The sequence below is a fragment of the Saccopteryx leptura genome, chromosome 2 (genome assembly GCF_036850995.1).
Source record: "Saccopteryx leptura isolate mSacLep1 chromosome 2, mSacLep1_pri_phased_curated, whole genome shotgun sequence".
In the NCBI taxonomy this organism is placed as follows: Eukaryota; Metazoa; Chordata; class Mammalia; order Chiroptera; family Emballonuridae; genus Saccopteryx; species Saccopteryx leptura.
Genome location: NC_089504.1, coordinates 107585678 through 107609051, shown reverse-complemented (window position 1 = coordinate 107609051; position 23374 = coordinate 107585678). Strand labels below are relative to the sequence as shown.

Sequence of the window (23374 nt, the reverse complement as noted above, 5' to 3'; positions counted from 1 at the left end):
CTTGGAAAGGTCTTATGGAAACACCAAGAGGGAAGAAGCGCCAGACTCATGAGGATGGTCATGGAAAGACTCAGTTGAGGTGACAGTTGAGAAATAAGTAGAAGTCCAGGAGAAAAACAAACAGAGGGGGTGATACCAGGCAAAGGAAGCACCATGTTTCAAGACTGGAAGCTACAGTAGAACATGGTGCAGTCAAGAACACACAAGTAGTGCATGGAGTCGTTCTTGTTCCATTTCTTGCAACTCTCCAAAAATTTGTTTTCATGTAGTAATGTCTCTACTGTATAAATATATATATATATCCTTTGATATTTCTTTGTATAATAATTTTACCATTTTCTTTTTCATGTCTATGGCCTTGATCCTCTACTCTGGCATCATCTTTATAGCTTGCCCTTATATTTTCAAACATCTTTTCAAGTGAGACCACCCTTTCTAATCTGTCAAAAGGGCTGTCATGTTTAACCTGGGTCCTCCCTTTTCTGCTGCCTTAATTCTTCCTGCTTGTAAAGATAAGGAGAGCAAGTACCATTCACAAAGCTGGGGGGGGTTCCCCATTCACAATCTAACCCAGGTTCTCCCTTTCCAACAATCCACACACCACTGTGTGGTGTTCTTCCCATGTCCATAAGTATCAAGAACCCCAACTTAACTCCTTCAGGAGTGTTAACTTCACTCTAATTTGCTGTAAAGCAGTGTTTTTCAACTGCCTGTCCACAGACTGGTCTGCCAGAAATTCCATGCTGGTCCATGAAAGAGTTAACCACCCTGAGGCTGTATGAAGATCACAGACCCAATTCTTTTAGTAGAATTCACTTATGCCCAGGGTGATTTCTGCCTTAGCAGTCCCCCAAATAATTCTCCTATTTTCACCAATCCCCAAGTGTAAAAAGTTTGAAAACCACTCCTGTAAAGTACTTGTATTTTGTTGTAAAATTTCATTGTGCTTATAAACTTTTACACTGTCTTTTATATTACATAGTCCTACCGTAAGCAGTGATTTCTCTATACCTGTGTGGGTAGTTTTGGGCTTCCAAATCTCTCTAAATTAGCCACTTTTGTTTTCCAGTTTTATTGATATAACTGACTATCCACTTTCTAATCCCTCCTCTTGTCTTAGACTCTACTGTATTCTTTTTCTGGAACTTGAATCTCATCTGTATAAAACCTGTTATTTTTGTCTCTCTTTTTTTTTAATCTTTCCTTGAATCAGGCTCTCTGGGGACTCTCCTTTACTCACAATTCTTTCCTTATTCCCCTGTGGCCCTCAAACACAGGCCTCTCCTCTTTGGTAGCCATGTCTTTCCTCAGCAAGAGTCATCTTCTCCAGCCACTTTTATCATAGCTCTTCCTCTTTCTGGCAAACTTACCTAAATTTCTGCTTCACCTTCAAATCTATTTTTAAAGAACTATAAATAATAATACGTGACACTGATGATACTGTCTTCTATTCAATCAATAATTGTGTTCTCGGCCTGACCTGTGGTGGCGCAGTGCATAAAGCGTCGACCTGGAAATGCTGAGGTCGCCGGTTCAAAACCCTGGGCTTGCCTGGTCAAGGCACATATGGGAGTTGATGCTTCCAGCTCCTCCCCCCTGTCTCTCTCTCTCTCTCTCTCTCTCTCTCTCTCTCTCTCTCTCTCTGTCTCTCTCTCCCTCTCTCTCTCCTCTCTAAAATGAATAAATAAAAAATAAAAAAAGAACACACCCTTTAAAAAAATAATAATAATAATTGTGTTCTCCATCTTCCCCGAGAGTAGACTAGGGCAACTTTTTTGAGGGGCTATCTATCCAAAAACACATACCTTCCCTTCTTGCTAAACTCCTCATGCTATTTTGCACTTACATAAGACTTTTTTTCTTCGGGCATTCTTTTGCTCATAGGATTTGTTGACACTCAAGGGAAGGACATCTCTGGCTGTTCCAACAGCAGCCAGAAGTTGTCTCTGTTCTGGATTAAAAGCAGACATTGCACAGGGCTCATGTTCCTCGCCACAGCTTTTTATTTCATACATTTCCCTATCCTAATGCCAGATGTCTCTGCTGATGTTAATGGAACTTCAACACATTATAGTAATTTTTTTCAATGAAATTTCCATATGACCTATATCTGCCTTCTCAATCCCGAAGAGGATGAACAGTGTTGAGCTTTAGCTTAGGGAAATCACCACAGTGCCTTGTGCTTTTCCTTCCGATACAGTCCACAAAATATATCCATTTTCTCTGTCAGTGGAGGTTCACATCAAATTCTTTATTTCTGTGGGTTTGAATCACTGCAGATGCATCTCCTGGGCTCTTCCCAATTCAACTAATAATTAGGGCTCCACTACATAGTCCCTCTCCAGGCAACAGCTCTCGTCTCTTATAAAGTAAATTCACATAAAATCCTCTTTCAAAATCCTCCCACTGCTTCCCTTGCTGTTCCCAGTTGTTCGATTTTTGCATCTGTCTTCTTCTGCCCTCTTTCTAAAGGAAGATAAAATAGACAGACTGGCTTTTTTATTTTTCTCTCCTCATTTCTTTCCTCTCCTCTATTCTCTTTCCTGTGTTCTCCCACTGCCTCACTTTCCCAACCCCGACTCCAGTTCTTCAGGGCTTCATTTGTTTCCTGTCTTATCTCTTTGGTAAAGGCTCCCATTTGCAGTGGACCCACCCCATGGCCACTGGAAGCCAGAAGGAGAAGCCGGGTTTGGCCCCTCTGACCTCTCTAACCTTGTTTTTCAGTAGCTTTTCTCTCCTCACCAGCTGGTGTGTGACTTGACCCAGTCTACAACATACTCTCTTTATCACCTTTTTTTGGTTTTCGATCCATGATTTTGAGCTCCCCTTGGCTCACAGATGGATCTCATGTAACCCTCACCTAAAGATAGAGAAGGTATTACTTACCTAGTTTAATGGTGCAGGAAGAACTTTCTTAGAGTTCCCCCATGAGCTGGTTGGTGGCAGAACTCGGGTCTGCTGAGCATTCACCCTCTCCACGTTTACCCAGCCCTCCCTGAGAAGGAAAGCCGTCCCAGGCGCATGGCATGTTGTGTGGCAATGCCCTTTATTCTGGATTTCCTCTTAATTGCCATCATCCCAGAATGAAAAAAGGGAGAACAGCAAGAACAGCACCCTGGCTTCTGAGCTTCTCTGTCAGGACCCTATTCCCCCAGTTTCCTCTCAAGATAGGATGCACCAGTAAGTGTAGCTACAAAGTGATAAGTCAATGTATTAACTCTTTGCAGTGGTTGAATATGATAAGAAAAATTTTAATTCTGCTCTATCAGGAAGCCCATGTATAAATCATTCAAATGCACATCTCTGCCACTAGAGATGACATGTTTAAGGGTTAAAAGTGCCTTCCAAGTATCACTTGGCATTGTTTGGCACAGATGCTCCAAGACCAATGGCCCACATATGGCATAATATATATATTTCTTACAATGCTTCCTTTATAACTGTATAGGTCAAAACCACATTTTATTTAGAAGTATATGTTGCCCGTATTTCAAAATTACTTGGTTTCCATATTTCCATTTTAAAAGAAGGTAACACTGGTTTCCTATAATCCAAATAACTGTTTGGGAATGGTGACTTTTACCTCAGAGCCTTCAAGTCACATGAGGACAAGAAAATAGAATATTTAAAATTGGATTTGACCCAGAAATGTCAAGGACATGTAGTTAACGGAGGGAGAATGTTAAAGGAACAAAGTAACTTGGTAAAGGCTTGTCTTTGGAAATCTTCCATGGACTGTTCTCCATTATTTCCCTTCCTCTTCACAAGTGCTTGTAAAATTGGTCATTTCCCATGTCCCACTTAGGCCCTCTATTAACTGAAGCAGCATCCCAAGCTTTGGGGAATACCCTCCATCTTCCCCTTTTTTGCCCATCTCCACCCATTTAGATAAATTTTTCATAACTCAAGAAACTGTCAACTAAAACTGAGTACCATGACAGATTGCCATGCTGTCCACTAGGGGACAAAATAGTATTTTATGTTATTTTAAAGGCCTCCTAGAGATCTAGAGCTTTAGAGAAAGGGAATGAATAGTGGAATTTCAAACACCCACAGCAAACTAGAGCATAAGAAATATTGACAAGGGCACTTCTGGGACTCACTTTCCAGTTCACAATCTGTTGACATTCCCTTAACCTCCACTCAAAATGTACATATATGGAATTAACCACAACAAATTTCTCTAGCTTCTCTCTAGTGATCCTCCATAATACATGTGTCTATAGTGACACCATTTTATATTGAACTTTTGCTTTTATCTGTTATTCCCAGCACAGAATAAGTTTCTTAAGGGCAAGAACAAGTTTGAATCACCCTTTGTCCCCAGTACAGTACCTTGCATCATGACATATTTATAACAAAAAATTAAGGGTTTGGTAAACTGAATTAATGAAGTATAAGACTAAGCATTGCCCATTTTCTACAAACCACACAAAATGAAATAGATCACTAATCATACTTTTGAAAACACCATTTAGAATTCATTCACTTATTTGTGTTAAATATGTCAGACTATGCTATAGTAGCAAACAGACCCAATAGTGATGGTTTAGTAAAAGAGAAATTTATTTCTTGCTTACTCAATATTACGAAGTGCTTCCATGTTGGTAGGTATGGTTCTGCTTTCCCTCTGGAACCATTCACGGATCCTGGGTGATTGAATCTCTACCATCTCCAGCTTGTGACTTATGAGCTCACTCTAAGATCACTGCCACAGTCATAGAAGAGAGAAGGACTTTGGGGGAATTAAATTTGGAAGCGATACATTTCACTTCTCTAGTAGACTCTACCAGAGTTCAGTATTGATTCTTCGGCTCAAAAACAGTATACTACTCGTCTCTTTTGTGCTAGGTACTATGCTTACAGTTAAAGGGTACTATATACAGATGATCAAACTCATAGAAGTGAGATACAATCCAGTAATCACAAAAGCCAATATATTGGTCCTGTACATGATTACAATTATTGTACATGATTATAATATATTATTAATGTAATCAATACTTCAAAAGAAGAGTACAGAGGGTTACTAAAGAATATACAAGAAGGACCTTGTTTAATCTGGTGATTCAGGTAAGGCTTCTCTAAATATATTATGTTTGAGGTAAGGTATTAAAAATGAGTAGAATTAACATGACATATTTAATGATATAAAAAAAAACTGATAGGGGTAGAGCACAGAGGGTCAAGTTGCATGAGATGAGGCTGAGGAGTAAGCTGGAACCAAACCTTGAAGAATATTGTAACTGATGGTAATTACTTGGATCTTTATCTCAAGAGAGACAAGAGACCTACTTGAGGATAGTAAGCAGATTTGTTACTTCAAAGGTGACTGCCCACTCTATTTCAAGAGTAAATTTAAGGAATCCAACTAAGAGACAAGTGAAATAATCCAGATGACAGATTACTAAATTAGGGTGGTAAATGTTCTAATATTGGAATATTAGAGATTTATAGAATAGGGATGGAAACAAGTAAACCTACTTGAGAGATTTCTAATAGATTATATATAAGAGCTCTACAGAACTCAAAAGTAAGTGGTAATTCCCAGTTTTCTGGCCTGAGAACTAGCTGGAGGCTGGTGCTAATCGCTGAAATAGAGTAAAGCAGATTTTTGAGAAAGATAATTAATTCAGATTGGGTCATTTGAGTCTAAGGTGTGTATGAAATATTCTAATGTGGAAATGACAAGTAGGCAGTTAGATATATGCATCTAGATCTCAGATAAAAGATCTAAACTGAAGATATAAACCTGGGATTTCCTTCTAGGTTATAACTAAAGCCATAGACAAAGATATTAGTTAATGAAAAACGGAAATGGGCTAGGCCTAACCCTTGAAAAAAGAGATCAAGAGTGAGTGGACAGAGGCAGATAAATCAAGAAAGCACTGATTAAAGAATCCGAAAAAGAGAGAGAAGGCAACAAATTCTGCTGAGAGTTCAGGTCAATGAAACCTGAAAAATATTTGTCTTGCTAAGATGGATATCATTTGAAACCTTAACAGAAACCATTTCAATAAAATGATGGAGGGAAATCAGTGGAACATATATAATAGGGGCAATGACTGTAGCCACTTCATTCAAGAAGTTTGACTGAAAAGGAACAGAGGAATTTGAACTATCTAGAGAGGGTGGATCAAATAGGATTTCTGTTATAATAATAGCAAACACGCATATAGTACCTTCTATATGCCAGGCACTCTTCTAACTACTTTACTTTGTCTTATAATTTACTATATTTATTTTGTTCATTGATTTTGGTATGCTCTATTGTGTCCCAGTGCCTAAAACAGTGCCTGGCACATAGGAAATGCCCAATAAATATCTTTAATGAACAAAGAGTGAGTTAATGTCCATGCATCATTCCAGTGTTCTTCTCACTCCTGTGTTCTGTACATGACTGTTACTTCTTTTTTTTTTTTTTGTATTTTTCTGAAGCTGGAAACGGGGAGAGACAGTCAGACAGACTCCCGCATGCGCCCGACCGGGATCCACCCGGCACGCCCACCAGGGGCGACGCTCTGCCCACCAGGGGGCGCTGCTCTGCCCCTCCGGGGGGGTCGCTCTGCCGCGACCAGAGCCACTCTAGCGCCTGGGGCAGAGGCCAAGGAGCCATCCCCAGCGCCCGGGCCATCTTTGCTCCAATGGAGCCTCGGCTGCGGGAGGGGAAGAGAGAGACAGAGAGGAAGAAGGGGAGGGGGGGTGGAGAAGCAAATGGGCGCCTCTCCCGTGTGCCCTGGCCGGGAATCGAACCCGGGTCCCCCGCACGCCAGGCCGACGCTCTACCGCTGAGCCAACCGGCCAGGGCCACTGTTACTTCTTAATAAGCATTTTGTTTGTCTACTTTCATTATTCTTATTTTGACCATTTCAGAATATCCACTTTTCTGATGTTAGTTATTATTTCTAATAGGACTATAAGTGTATCTTTTAATCAAAACAGAAGTTAAAGAAATGAAGAAGTTTTAAATGCCTAAATCATAAATAGAAATTTATATTTCATTTAATTACATAAATGTTATGCTTATTGATGACTAATTTGGTTTAAGCTCTTCGGGACTTTGCATATGCATTCCTGTGCCTAGAACATTCTTGCTGTCTTCTTCACTGGGCTCACAGTGACTCCGCCCTCTGAACCTTCGCATCTCAGCTCAGATATCAGCTCCTCCATGACCCACATCATGTCTCCAACCTCCCCCCATACATGCCAGTTGTGATTGAAAGAGGAGAGCTAGAGACTATCTCAAAGCTTCATTTACATGGAAAGCATGTTAGTTTTACAAAGAACATATATTTGAGGTAGCCGGAGAAGTCGATAACTATTGGGGTTATATATCTCCTATTAAGCCCTGCTCCTTTCAGTCTGATTACCAGACCCTGCGATGTTTCAACCTTCTCCTGTTGGCTTCCATAGCATCTGTGCTGTCTGTACAGTGCAGTTAGAGCACATTACGTTGTTATTTCTCTATCTAAATCTGTCTGTCCACTATATTCTGAAAATCTTAAAGTCATCTTTTTTACCTAGGTATAATGGAGTCTAGACTAGAATCTGGAAGAAGTCTATGGTGGAACTCAACAGTTGCTTAATGATAATAATGAATAATTGAACAAATATATAAAGTTAATGGCTTATATAGTAAAAATAAATATTCAAAGATATAACATATTATCTTATTCAACTGAAAAAAAAAATACTGTACATTTGTATTACAGCCTTTTTAGCGTGGGTCCATCCACAGCAACATTTCATACTGTGACCATCTGGACCATTTGATGTAAATACCGATTTGGCAGATACTTCAGGGCAATGAAAGTAGTTGTGGGAATAGAGTGAATTTGAAGATACTACCACACGAAGGGTATATTTAAAGCCACCCATTTAGTTATTAAAATTAATAACCTGACATTGTCTTTCTTATAAATGAATAAAGTCTTGGTATTTTTACAAGTAGAGACTATGCATAGTCTGAATTTTCATTTTGAGAGATTATGCGACTGCCATTTAGTACTTGTCACCTCCAAATAGATTCCCAACCTCAGAGAAAAATCCTTTACTCAGAGAACCTATCAACAACTTAACACACAGAAAAATCCGAAGATGAATATAAATAGAGCATGTCTTTTTTAAATGTCACAGCATTAAGTCAATTCATGTACCTTCAAAACTCACTCAAAAGTACAGCATTTCCAACAAACGTGTGAACTTAGCCCCATTTGCAAAGGTCATTAAACAAACCCCTCTTTTTACATACAAAACGATGCATGGTATTATAGAAGCGATCCAATAAATGTTCATTTTAAATCGAACTTTGTACTGATCCATTAGATATGACCTCTGTTCTGATATCTATCATGCTTTACAAAAAAAATGGTATTAGAGTTGTCTATTAAATCAATAATTCATGTGTACTCTATTTAGTGGCTGCATTAAAAAAATAATGGGACTATCACACAGCTCAAAACAAAGGCACTTTCTGATTTTCAGCTCCCCGTTCTAAAAAAGCAGGTTAATTTCTCTAACTCTCACAGTTGGAACTTTCTAACACTAACTGGTAGTTTCCACCTAGTGATCAAGGCAATTGACTAAAATAAATTATACATAAAGCTGCAATTCCTAATAGTAATAAGGCCCCTTCGTGAGATAATCACAGCAGCAAAAGCATTCATCTGTCTGCTGCAACTCTACAGGGTCTTGAAATGATTTCTTAAGAACTATACTTCTAGAAATGTTCTCATTTCTGGTTTCATGATTGGCTAAAGTGGCGTGAGAATGGACTATCCAATGGGTGGTCAGGTGGAATATTGGTTTGTCATTCCATATGGCAAGCTGATGGTAAAGACACTGCATGACTTTGAGTCAAACATCTTGCTTCAGCTTCACATGGAGGCACCTACATAACCTTTTGTAACCTCTGAGGATCAAAGTTCTCATTTATAAAATGGGTATAACAGTACCTACCTACTTCACAGGGCTGTTGTGGAGAAGACTAGACTGAATCATCAAGGAGCAGTAAGGATCTGAGATGTAAATCTGAGTGTCATCTGTCTGCATAAATTTTCCAAGACCACTTTTCTTTCCCATTGCCATAACTCCATTTAGAAAACATTTTTAAAATTTAAAAAATTTTAGTTTCTAGAACTTTAGAGTGATATATAAAATGTTTAATATTAAATCTGTATATATACTACCCGATTATCTTTTCTTCCAAACTGACATGCGAAAGCTATAATAGTTTGATGTGAAAATATCCACATAAAACTACCAGATCATTCCAATTCTTTTATGTAGATAACAAGAGCTACAGTAAAACCTTCACACACTGGAACCAGACTCTAGGGACAGGAGTGCATCTCCATTTAATCAAATGTCCCAAATCAATTAATCAAGGGTAAAACCAGAATGTAATAGAAGAAAGTTGCCCCCATTCTCAAACTCTTCATTTTAGAAAATTATTAAAGCTGATTTTTTTTTAATTAGAAAAAGAGGCCCTGGCCAGTTGGCTTAGCAGTAGAGCATCTGCCCGGCAAGTGGAAGTCCCGGGTTCGATTCCCAGCTAGGGCACACAGGAGAAGCACCCATCTTCTTCTCCACCTCTCCCCCTCTACTTTCTCTCTATCTCTCTCTTCCCCTACAGCAGCCACGGCTCCATTGGAGCAAAGTTGGCCCGGGCGCTGAGAATGGGTCCATGGCCTCCACCTCAGGTGCTAGAATGGCTCAGATTGCAGCGGAGAAGTGCCCTAGAGGGGCCGAGCATCGCCCCCTGGTGGGCATGCCAGGTGTATCCTGATTGAGCGCATCATGCAGTAGTCGGTCTTGTCTGCCTCCTGCCTGCTTCTCACTTTGGAAAAATACCAAAAAAAAAAGGAAAGAAAAGAAAAAGAGTGTATTTATACCTTAGGTAGTTACAACTCAGAAAAAAAAAAAAATTTTTTTTTTGTTCAGTGAGAGGAGAGGAGGCAGAAACAAACTCCCACATGCACCCTGACCATGATCCACCTGGCAAGCCCATTAGATGTTGATGCTCTGCCCATGTGGGGTATTGCTCTGTTGCTCAGCAACTGAGCTCTTCTTGGCACCTGAGGTGGAGGACAGGGAGCCATCCTCAATGCCTTGGGTCACCTCACTCCAATTGAGCCATGGCTGCAGGAGGGGAAGAGAGAAAGTGAGAGCAAGAAAGAAAGAGAGAGAGAGAGAGAGAGAGAGAGAGAGAGGTGGAGAAATATATGGCTGCTTCTCCTGTGTGCCCTGACTAGGAATCAAACCCGGGACATCCACATGCCAGTCCACTGCTCTACCACTGAGCCAACTGGCCAGGGCCACAACTCAGAAAATTTAATAAACAAGATAAAGTTTCATATGAATAGGGTGTTTATCTCATCTCTTTCTAGAAAATGAGTTTTTCTCTATCTATCTGCTTGGTGCCATAAGGTCATGAAATCCAGAATAAACAAGGACTAGCTTTCAGATGGCTTTTGGATCCAGCAGTATTAAAATTTTAAAACACTGAAAAGTAAATTCAGTTGGTTTAATATCAAAATACATGCTTAAATTGTCATACCAATCATGATAATTTTATGAGCAAATGAAATTTTACGTTCAAATCCCTATATTAGTTAAATATAGATTTGCAAAGGGTGCTAAAATACTTTTCCTTATTTTTTTCTCCAAAAGTTTTCATTTTTACATTTTCTTCCTTTTAAATACTCATTCTTTCTCCATTCCATAGCTTTAAAATTACAGAAAACTTCACATATTTCTCCTACTTGAGTTATGGTTTTTCAAACTCTGTAACTGCTCCCTTCTAGAGCTAAATATTATGATGTACAATCTTTAAAATTCCCTATGTATCATAAGATTGAATAACAAAAAGATACTAGAAGATAGATAAGTTGTGACATTTCCTTAAAACCATGGAGATGCCCATAAATTAACTGTAGAATTAAATTATGGGCCATAAAGAGATATGTCATTTAAGAGAGAACTGTCCTGTCTAAAATGTCTAATTAGAACTGTTACAGTAACCTGGGTCTGCAACAGAGTTCCCAAGAGAGGGTATTGTAGCAAAAAGACAATCTGGCAAAAAGAACCGTCCTCCTAATGAGCATTTTTGAACAGCAATTTTGTTCATTTACATTTCTCTTATTTCATAAGGTTCAGATGAATTTGTCTACACTTTGTATTAATTTCTATAATATTGACTCCCATTCTGTATTTTCAAAGACTATGAAAAGTAATTTATTCCACTAGATTCTCCTGATGTGTCAATTAATTTGTAGGGGTGAATAGGCACTTCAGGTGAATATAGCACATTAGGAGTAACTATTACCTACACTAATGGAAGTGAGCTTTGACCTAGATAACTCAGAATGCAAGTATTATCTAAAATTGGCTTTTATTTGCTTCTTGGAAATGCATGGGAAGTAATCATTCAGGCAAGGACCCTGTTTTCAAGGAGTTGACAGTCATGTGGGAAAACTTAATATATGTGCACAATAAGACATAAAATAAGTCCTTAGTAACATAAGAAATTATGAGTAAGATGCTAGGGGGACTCAAGAAAGGAAAGAATTGGAGCTATAAATACACATGGTGATATTCTCAATAAAAATGTTACTTAAGCAAGGAGAGCACCACTCCTCACACGCACTTGCACACACTAAATACGTTAATTCTCACCTACAGATGCATCACAGAACAAGTAGATACGCTTTTGTCTTTTAAAGATAGATAGAATGAGTACCCTAGAAAGGAATTACATTTCCTTATATTGTTAACTTACATCTAGACAGTCATTTCCACACTGGAGACTCAGGCTGATTGAATATTCATGAAGCTATAGATAAAGCTGAACACAATCATTATAAGAACACAAATGAGAGGACTTGAGGATATGGCTGCCTGTACCTCATTCCTGTGTTAAAAGTCTATCTGCATAAGTCTGACACAACAATTAACCTTCTTTGTAATCAAGATTCACTTTTGGGGGGTAGGGAGGCAATAAGAACTAAACCCTAATTTGTCATTTACCTAATTCCCGATGTCAGAAAATAGGTCCCATTCCATCTCTCTCATGGTTATACATATGAATGCAAAAGTTCTAATACCATGGTTCTTAACTAGGTATAGCAAAGAGGAAAACACTTAAAGTGGGAGAACCCAGCAGTCCTTTCTGAAATAAATAAAGAAATAAAGTTTCCTACACCATCAACCTAAACTCTGACTCACTTGTTCAGAAATGCCTGGGTCCAGGATTGGTGGATGAGCTTTGGGCTTACAATGTGGTATCTATCCATGAAACACCATGATGGGCTATAGGGTGCTTTGTTTTATATCACTATGGATCTGTCTTCCAACCTGCCACTTTAATTTTTACCAATATTAGGATAAGGAAACAGAAAATTAGATCTCACTTGAAAGAAGTAAAGCTGAAAGTGCAAACACTTGTTGCCTTTCAGCAAATAGAAATTCAGAATTCCTCATCAATAGATAGAATTTAGTGGAACACAAATCAAAGTATTCTTTCCAAAAACCTAAATATACGGTATTAGACATAATCCTATTGGAAGTATCAAGAGACCAAAATTTAAGTAGGGGTGATTTTACTAAAAAAAAGTTTTCGTCTCCTTTCAAAGGCATGTAATAAAGTTACGAAAGTCTGCCGAGAGTATTGTGGTGCTATTCAGAGTGGAGGCTCTAAAAAACTCATCTTGGTCTCATTTCCTGAATCACTGAATAAGGAATCTAGTTTGATGAATGTTAAACTATAAATGAGCAGATTAAAAACTGATGTGGGTTGCAGTCACTCTAAATGTGAATGAAGAAGCACTGGGTAAGTGCCAATGAACTCAAGAGGTTTCTAGTTCTGGCTGTCCTAACCCTCCTCCTACGGAATTTGCAAGGTATCTGTACAAACTCTATTCATCTTTCTCTGAAAACTTACTTATATTTTCATATTGGTTTTTGTAGCAAGAGAAATTGGGTGATATCTGCTTCTCCCTTCGCTATGTACCTACCGCTGGCAAACTGACCGTTGTCATTCTGGAGGCCAAGAACCTGAAGAAGATGGATGTGGGTGGCTTATCTGGTAAGTCTGTGATTTTCTTTTTGTTGTTTTTAAATACTGTTACATCATGGTTACCAAGGGCACAGCACACATGCTGTGACTCCTCGGTTCTTAATTGATCACTGTTCTCTGTCCTGCGGAGACTGGAAGCAGTCTCAGAATTTATCCCAACAGTTGCCCCAGGAAGCCACTCTCAATTTATTGGAATTGGCACAGAAGATAAAATCTATTTTCCTGCTTTGGAGCAAAAGTATCAGTTGTCAGTTCTATAACTCTGAAAGCTGAAAAAGTTTGCTTCTCTTCTAAAAGGCAATGCTTATGGCCAATTATAATTTTGTTGAGTTTTGCAGTTTGGGTGTGGGTGGGGGATTGGCCAAAATTCTCCCATCATATAAAAAATGGTTTTTATCTAAGACTTGTTAGGTATTTGATAGTCTGAACATAGTTTTTAAAGATACTGTTTTGTTAAAGATTCTGCATTTCAAATGTATGTGAATGATAAAATCTGTTTGAGGGTGAATCCCCATGGTAATGCATTTATTTTCTATAGCTTATATTGGGGATAGGAAGGACTCTTGGATTTAAAGTTCAATAAAGCACAACCTTAGCTGTTGTTTTTTTTATGTGAATAAAGTAGTATACTCTGGCTCAAAAGCAAAGTCAACTCAAGGACTTGTCATTTCCACAGTTGAATGTAATTTTATTCTTCTCTGTGCGATTAAATCAATTATATTTAATTTTCCAGTAAATTATTACAGTGTGAGAAATTTTCTTGATATGCCACAAGGTCATCATAAATAGACTATAGCTGTCATTGTCTGTGGCTATGACACTAGAATTAACATTACTGGTTATTCAGTGCTTTCTCTAATAAAAATATTGCAAGCTTCAAAAGGTCACCCTACAGCAACCTAGTGATTTTATATATTTTAAAGCAGCCATTTTCAACTGGTGTGCCACAAGAAATTTTAAAACATGTAATACCTAACTATTTAGTCAGGGACACTAACTTCTTTTTCCTTAAGTTGTCAAATAAATAAAATGACAAAAGCCAACACAACAATAGTCATCCTGTGTGAATAAATTAATATTACCTATATTTTTGTCAGATCGGCAAAATATATATTTTTAGGTGTGCCACAGAATTTTAGTAATTGTTTTATGTGTACCATGAAATGAAAATGGTTGAAAGTCACTCTTCTAAAATGTAACAGCTAAAAAAAAAAATGCTGAAGCCAAATGTCATTAACCACTAATTTGTTAATGAAATTCTCCTGATGCTTAAGTTTCTTTCTCTTTACAAGTCGCCTGAGGAAGCTGCACTAATTCTTTCTTGACACTAAGACTTCATTGAATAACTTCCTGCTTGCATTGCCTAATATCATAACAGAGAAGATTTAAAGCAATGAGCAGTTTCCTCTGAAAATGCAGAGTACTTAATGGGCCTAAGATGCAAAATGTATGCATATATGTGTATGTATGTGTCTCTACACACACACCTTTTCTAGCTCTGTCCACTGAAAAGGCCTAGAAACAGACCGATCAATTATCCATGAGTACCCCTCACACCAGATCTGGTTTGAAAATATAATTTCTCACCAGAAGAATCTGGGCCATATGAGAGGAATGGGAGATTCCAGGTGTGCCACAGAAAGTATTTAAGACAAAAGCCTAGACCATTCTGTCATACCAGCAAGCAAGGAAGCTATCAAAGACTAGTGGCATCATGTCAAAACACTAAGAAGACAACTAGAAGAGGCTTCCAATGATAAAGATGTGATCATTTGAGTTTCAGAGTGATAATAGCTGTGATGCATTTAAACCTAAAAACATAACAATAATATAGGATGTCTGTATGTGAAAAGATTCAGAGAAATGTTTAACTACAAGAACAGTTCAATACCAGATCGCTACCTAGTATCCTGAAGTATGATTTCAGACACCTCTGACCTTTACCCTTCCTTTGGTTCAATAGCTAGATACTATTACATTGTCCATTGTACCCTCTCAGTCTCCATTCGAAACTCTCATGCCAACAACATCGTCTTCACTTGTGTCTGTCATTCCCCTAGCTTGCCTTCCAGTTCATCTTATTCCTTTGATGCTACCATCATTTTTTACTTAAGGCATTTTCCTTCACCTGGAATTCTGTCCTCCCAAACATGCCTAGCTAAAGCCTATCTATTCTTCAAGCCCAGCTCAAGTGTTATATTCTCCACTCATTAAACAAATGTGTATTGTGTCCCTACTTGGTGTTAGGTATTTCTGAAAATAGATTTGCATCAGTAGACACAACAGACAAAACACCCTACCCTCATGCAGCTTACAGTTTAATGCGGGAGATGGGCAGGAAGTCAATAAATAAGAAAAGCACAGCATCTGCCAAGAGGTGAGAAGTGCTACAAGAAAGCAGAGCAGGAGGTCGGATAGGGAATGTCGGGGTGGAGTTGGCAGGGGGCTGTCAGAGAACGACTCTGGAGTAGGTGTCGTTTCAGCAAGGACCGGAAGGAGAGGAGGAAGTGAGCCCTGGGGTGTCTGGGAGAGCCTGCTGCTCCTCTCCCACTGGGATGTGCCTGTGTTTCTGTGTTTGTATCCCCCACCATGCCCTCATGGGCTGGTGGCTCGCAGCAGAGCTGCTGAATGAATGATGAATTATTTACAAAGGAGCTGTGGCTTGAAAACACAAGTCCTGCATTTCAAATGTGTTTAACCTACTTACCATCACACTAACTTTAAGCACTTGGATGGTCTGTCTCAAGTAAGTTGACCTATGCAGGTCCTATGAGACCAAAATTACATAATGAGAGCATTCCAGGTGATTCAAATGTCAGACTACATTTGCTGAAAATGGCTGGTTAACCGGAACCGAAGTGGATTGTTGCACCCAGGTGTAAATCCCACTTGGCCACTACTAGCAACTTGACATTGGACAACTTATTTAAGCTTTCTAAGCCTCAGTTGCATTGTCTGTAAAGTAGGAGTAATGAGAGAGCCTTGTTTATAAGGTTCTCGTGAGAAATAAATAAAAGCACTGGGTCTGTCACACCCAAGATCTCACGGAATATCACTGTAATATTTTCCTATGAGTAACTTGATCAAATCTTGGGTTAAATATGCAAAGTGTGAAAGCAACCAATGGACAGTTTAACCAATTGTTTGATTCAATGGAAAAAGGAAGTTCATCAGTTTGTTGGCTGGGGTTGCCTGACCATTCAGAAAACATATCAGTAGACCATGTTTTACATAAACCCAAAAGTGAATTAAGACAAGGTATGGAATTAATCAACAAACAAAACTAAAGAAAATAAGAAATGGAAAACATTTTAAAGATAATTTCTTTTCTCTATTCTCCCATGGGGTCTGTTTATTTCTTCCTTTCTGTGTCGACTCAAAATACATTGCACCAAGATTTGGTCTCTATCGTATACCCACATAGCAAACCCCGCAAATTCCAACCCTTCTTACTTTAAAATGTAGAAATCTTTTCCTAACTTGGTTTCTTTATGTGGCCCTCATGATAGACCTGTGAGGTAGTTTCTGATGGTCATGGCCTCAGAAAATTGAAGTTTAGAGACATTAGATAATGTATGTAAATCATCTTGTTTCAGATCTGGCATATAGGAGGCATTCAATATTGGCCATTGCTTTTGTTTGTTAGTATGAATAAAGTCACCTGATCTGTAGGTGCTATAGCTAAGATGGAAACCCAGGCCCTCTGATTCCAAGGCAGAACACTTTCCAATACACCATTCAGTCTTCCCCAAACGCACCACCTTCAAGGTGGGAGAACAGGGGTTCCCCAGCTCTAACATACTAGAGGTGGCTTCCCTGCCTGGAGCTGAAACACCAGATGAGGTCCTCAGAATTCATAAAGCTAGAAATGAAGCTTCAAGGATTTCTTGAAAACTGCGGAAATTTTCACATGTATAAATCCCTATGAATACCCCCAGAATCACAAAGTCACTTCACTTGTGGTTTCTGGCAGATTTCTCTTCTTGCATAACCCATATGAAACAAAATGTAGCCTCATAAACTATTCAGTGTTCCTCTTTCCCCCAAGCTAGCACATAGTCCTTTTGAAATGCTTCTAAGTGTTCCTACTGCTAGGAACAATGGCAAATCAGCAAGGGTGAAATGTTTGTAGCCTGCTGCCTAAGTTGTAAAGAGAACAGCAGCAGAATGTCAAGCCTGGGAAAACCTACACAAGAAACTAAAACTATATGCACTTGATCCAGCAGTCGCCTGGACACCAAGGAGCTAGAGAGGTGTCCAGGAGGTGGAGCCAGGTCAGGAATGGCCCCAAGGCTGGTTGGAAAAGTGTGGTTCAGACTTCTCCCTCATCATCTCCTCTCTTTTACTCCCCATCCAGTCCCCACCTTCAGTCTTCTTGGCCATCCCCAGTCCTATCTTTTCTCTGTGAAACCTGTACAATGAAGAACAAAGGGTAAGGCTGTAGGAGAGGTCCCCAAGAGCACCTAAATGTCCCAAAAAGGGGGGGGGGGGCAATGAAATTTAGAAATGGCAACAACTGCTTGAGGGAGATGATGGATGAAGAAAGAAGTGGGCTCACTGTAGTCAAGGACTCAGCACCATCTGATACATCAGACTGCCAGAGTATTGATTGGCCTCTAAGGCCTACAGCAGTAGGGTTGACTTCGCCCACCTGCCCAACCCTACTACCCCCACACACATATTCTCACCTTACTATTAGATGCAGTTGTTAAAAATTGTTCATGGGGCCTGACCAGGTGGTGGTGCAGTGGATAGAGCGTCCGACTGGGATGCAGAGGACCCAGGTTTGAGACCCCGAGGTCGCCAGCTTGAGCGCAGGCTCATCTGGTTTGAGCAAAGCTCACCAGCTTGGACTCAAGGTTACTGGCTCAAGCCAGGGGTTACTCAGTCTCCTGAAGGCCCATGGTCAAGGCACATATGAGAAAGTAATCAATGAACAACTAAGGTGTCGCAATGAAAAACTAATGATTGATGCTCATCTCTCTCCTTTCCTGTCTGTCTGTCCCTATCTATCCCTCTCTCTGACTCTCTCTGTCTCTGTAAAAAAAATTTTTTTTTAATTGTTCATGGGTTTGTATTTCCTCATTTCTACTGTCCTAGAATTATAACTTGGGAAATACAGCTAATTTAAATATTTGAATTCATCTAGGAAGGAGCAACACAAACAACCTTAGGGGACCATGAGATTCCATGAGAAACCAGGAATCAGCTGAGACAGATTATTCTTCTAGGCATGACTTATCAAGATGTGATTTTTAGCAAGATTAGAGCCCATGCTAAAATTTAAGGTTCCAGGGACAGCCTCAAACTGAACTATAACTAGGTATCTCAGAGTGGGAACCTAAATACTTTATATTGTTAAATCCGCTCATGTTATTCTTATGCATTTTAATTTTGAAAACTATACTTCATAGAGAGTGTTTTCTGAAGCTACAGTGTAATCATCTCACAATATATAAATTTATCAAACTTACACAATATTTTATGCCTTAAACTTACACAATACTATATGTCAATTACATCTTATTTTATATTTTATTTTTTAAATTACTAAAAAAAAAAAAAACACCCTACATTTTAGAGGCTTAAATGCTTCCTCATAATTTGAGCGGACGACCTAGACAGCCAAATGCCAAACCAGAGCTTTTTTGGTCAGTGATGTAGAACACATCCTTTGCCTTATAAACTGGAGTTTTTCTTTAAACAATTCTTTTTCTTTTATCAGCCCTGTATCTTCTTTCCTGAAAATTACCTTCCCTACATGTCTAAATTATTGTCTTTTTTTCTTCAATCGATTCCACTGAAAGAGAAGATAAAAGCAATAGATGGTTTCTTTATACAGTTGTAACCACCAACCACTCATCTGTCCTCCCATTGGTGCTGAAAGCATGACAACCCACTCCAGATTCAATTGATTGGAGCTAAAAGCCACTAGTCTGGGAGCTGGGCCAATAAATAAAGTGGCAAAAATCTTATATGAGCCAATTAGATATGGATATGCAAATTAATTGGCTGTGATATCAGGGTCAAACAATAATATGCAAATAAACTGGCATCTTACTGAGCTAACAGGGTAGGAATATGCATAATAAGTTGGCTGTGATGTCAGAAGGCTTCATCACGATTTAAGGCTTGAATGTTAGAATATAAAATACTCTGACACTTCAAAGTGTTTAAGTACAATGTTAATAAAATATTCTGAATCCCTAAGATGTGAATAAATTGATCTAAAGAAAATGACAAATCTTTAAACTGGAGCATCCTAGAAATTGAGTTACTAGGAATGGTTATCACCAAACCCTATGCAAGTTGAGACCACAGAATGGATAGAATGTTATGCTTCAGCATTAATAATGGTTTTAAGAAAATGAATAAAGAAGATGTGGGGTACAGGCTACATTTGAAATCAAGAGAAATGAGCAATAGGCTGAAATGTGTTAGTTAGAACAGTTAGCACAAAAATTTCTAAATTAGTCCTTTAGCTGTCAGGTCCATGTCCAATCGTTCAGCAGACATCATTTGAATACACACTCTGGGTCAGGCACTGTGCCAGTCCTTGGGCACACAAGTATAAGTCACAGCAGACATTGGCGCAGCATGGCATGAGCCTGAACACCGGTCCAAATGCTTTACATATGTTAAACGATTTAATCCCTATCACAGCCCTATGAGGTAGATACTATTTTTAATGCTATTGTACAAATGGAACTAAAGCACAAAGAGGTAAATAAGTTTCCCAAGGTCACAGAATTAGTATTTGCAGAGGTAGGATGTCAACCCAGTCTGTCTTCAAACTCCATGAATAAAACATATAACTTCTAAGCCCTTATCCTTTCTCAGCAGGTTCAACCTGGAGAGCAGATGGCTAACTATACAGTTACAGTTTGAGAGATGGCCAAAGATTCTAACCTATTCCAAAAGTCCTTTATACCCAAACTAAAATTCTATCATGGAAGTCATTAATATATATTAGTTTGTTGATTATTTAATTAGTTTTTGGCTACATAAACAGCAAAGACAAGATCAATGGGTCCATTAAATCAGACATCAAAAATTATTAGATTTTGCCTGACTAGGCAGTGGTGCAGTGGACAGAGCATCAGACTAGGACGTGGAGGACCCAGATTCAAAACCCCAAGGTCGCCGGCTTGAGCATGGGCTCATCCATCTTGAGCGCCAGGTCACTGGCTTGAGTGTGGGGTCACTAGCTTGAAACCCAAGGTTGCTGGCTTGAGCCCAACATAGCTGGCTTGAGCAAGGGGTCACTCGTTCTGCTGTAGCCCCCCAGTAAAGGCACATATGAGAAAGCAATCAATGAACAACTAAAGAGCCACAATGAAGAATTGATGCTTCTTATCTTCCTTCCTATCTGTCTATCCTTATCTGTCCCTCTCTCTGACTCTCTCTGTCTCTGTCACACACAAAACAAAATTATTAGATTTCTAGGCTGAAAGGACCACCCCAGATTCTTCCTTGTGTAGAGATTGGCATGTTATTTCAGTGACTGATTCTTTGTACACTAAAGAGGATGAGGCACAAAACAGTGTATCAGTGACAGAGGTGAAGGGATGTTGCCAGAACATTGTGGAAGCAAGTCCAAGTCTAAGGGATTAATGCCTACTAGTTGGTAGAGAAAAAACTAGAAACAAACCTTATATACTGTACAGTTTTATCAAGGGCTAACTTTGGAAGACAATGTGTGATATTGTGAGGTCGGGGTGGGCAGTAGGTGTAATAGCACAAAGGTGTTACTACCACCGTAAAATGCTACGGGCCTCTGTGGGTCAAAATTAGATATTTAAATATTAAAATTGAAGAAATTGCAATTGCAATAAACAACTTATCAGGAAAATAGAGCTCAGCTGGAAAATATTAACAAGAGAAATTCACAGATGAAGGCATGGAATGCCAAGGAGGTCTGGGCTAAGGCATTTTTAAATCTAGTTCCCATGAAATTCCTAATTTTGAAGGTGACAAATGCTTTCAGCCATTGAAGTGGCAAGTTCAGAGGATAAATGAAAATAACTTGCTAGGCTGAGGGAGCCAAAATGTGGCAGACGAGCTGCAGTGTGGGCAAGCTTAGAAACAATCCATTAAAAAAAAAAAAAAAAACCAAGAGTATAAAATAGGGCCAATTATAAATCAAGAAAAGGGTCACACTGAAGACATTTACCAAGTGAGCTGCTACAACCAAAAAAGGGGTTGTCATAGAAGATTTTATAAACACATACAAGAGGGGGACATGTCCTACCTTTGTCCTAGTCCAAAGCTCATCCACATGTAGAGTATATGTAGTTATAGTTACGTACCTCACAAAAGATTTTGTGGTATCAGATGATCAGAGAAGGGTGGCTATGACCAGGATAAAGGCGCTGTGTGTGAGGACTGGCCAAAACTGGGACTCTGTAGTCTGGGAAAGGAAGGCTGAGCAGAGAAATGCTAAAAGTGTGAGACATCATGAAAGGTTAGCTAGAGTAATACCTCTCTGTGTATCGCATCCCACAATACCAGAACTAGGAAGTGACCTTGATGTTTGAAAGAACAGAGATAAAAGGGAGGGTCATTCAGAAGGATCTCAAAGCCACCTTCCTACCGAAAATTCTCTTTCAGATATTGCTACTTTACAGTCGGGTGAGTAAACATGTGTTACTGTAAAAGATGGAACATGTAGAGAGACATGTATAGGCTTATCAGAGGACATAGCTCTAAACCTCTACTTTGTGTTATGTTGTAGGACTGCCAGGCCTTTCCATGAGTAACTATCAGAAACAGACCCCATAGTGGCACCCTCAGAAATCCAACCCAGAACAGGTACATTCCCATCCTTGAATTGACCAGTCCATCCTCTGCTCTCCATTCCTATAAGGAAAGGAGTATAGACAGTCAGATTTTCTAAGAGGTAATTGTGTGGGCAGGATTAAAGCCCCCAAACAATCCTGTTTTTAGACCTAAATTTGGTGGGGTTCTTAAGAGATACTATCCATATTTGATAATGAGGTCTTTTCCCTCTAATAAAACTATTAAAATTTTATAGCAAGTGAATATGCCGTTTTTCTCTTCCCTTTATGAAACTACAAGATTCCTATTAGCCCTGCCACAGGAGACAACAGTAGGAAATACCAGTGAGTCTCAAACACTGTCAAAATGCTCAGAGAAATGGAAACATTAAAAATGACCTTTTAAAGAAATTGTACTTTCTTATAGTCACCTCCACTTTCAAAAGGATAGCTGGGTTGGATTTGATCCCCGAAGCCCTTATTCCCAGTGTCTGTTATAAACTACCACTCGTGCCCCTCTGTTCCAGAGTCTTGCACCTGCTGCACCAGGAGCTTCTGAGAGCAGGGCTGTGTCACCTTATGCTTGCCTTCTCAGAGCCCCCAACACATACATACATCAGGGGAACAGATCTCAATGGTCCCTGACTAAGCAACCAGTTATCAATTTTAAAATTCTGCCAGTCTAACTGGTTATTTTTGTCTTCATCTTCCAATTGCTCTGACTTTATTTTTCCACTTAATGAAATTCTTTGGCATCATATAGTAACCATATTATAATAGAAATAGCAGTCTCAAAAATAAGTGGAGTCAAAATAACATAAATGTCATTCTTGAAGTGAACTGGTTATTTAGCTGTCATTTTCAGACTTTTCTTCCTTCCTTTATTCCTTCCTCATTCTCTTTAGTAGAGAAACAAACAAAAACAAACAAACCACCAGAGTACCTCCAGGAGATAAAGAATGAAGAGTCTGACCAAGAAATGTATATGCCCTGGCTGCTTAACTCAGTCAGAGCGTCATCCTGAAATGCCAAGGTTGTGCGTTCAATCCCCAATCAGGGCACATACAGGAAACAACCAGTGAATGCACAACTAAGTGGAACAACAAATGAATGCTTCCCTCTCCCCCCGCTTCTCTGCGTCTCTCTAAAATCAGGCAATAATTCAGCATCCTGTTTGTTCACTGCTTTGTAGACTAACTCCTTAAGAAAGGGAGTCCAGGAACCATTGTAGCTGATTGCCTTTTTGTAGCTGATTGCATTTTTGAATTACTAATGACCTAACTTTTTCTATTCATCATTTACATGATCCCTGGAAAAGTAGGAGGCTTCCTATAATTTTTTTCTAGGAATAAATAATTTTAAGCATTTACTTAGGAAATTAATTTTTTCATGTAAAAGTATGCAATAAAGATAATTTTTATATTCTTAGGAACACAAAACTGCTCTTACCCAAAATGAAAGTAATATGTGGTTGACTGACAAGAAATTCATTGATTTCAAACTACTAATTTTGGTCAACAGG

General features: G+C 39.0%; 1 protein-coding gene across 2 annotated transcripts in view; it reads left to right on the top strand.

Moving 5' to 3' along the window:
- Positions 1-23374, top strand: part of SYT1 (synaptotagmin 1) — a 572761-nt gene that overhangs the window by 453753 nt on the left and 95634 nt on the right. For both annotated transcript variants that reach the window (XM_066368502.1, XM_066368501.1), the window contains exon 9: positions 12967-13084. In XM_066368502.1, the coding sequence (XP_066224599.1) occupies positions 12967-13084 (118 nt within the window). The remainder of the gene's footprint in view (positions 1-12966; positions 13085-23374) is intronic.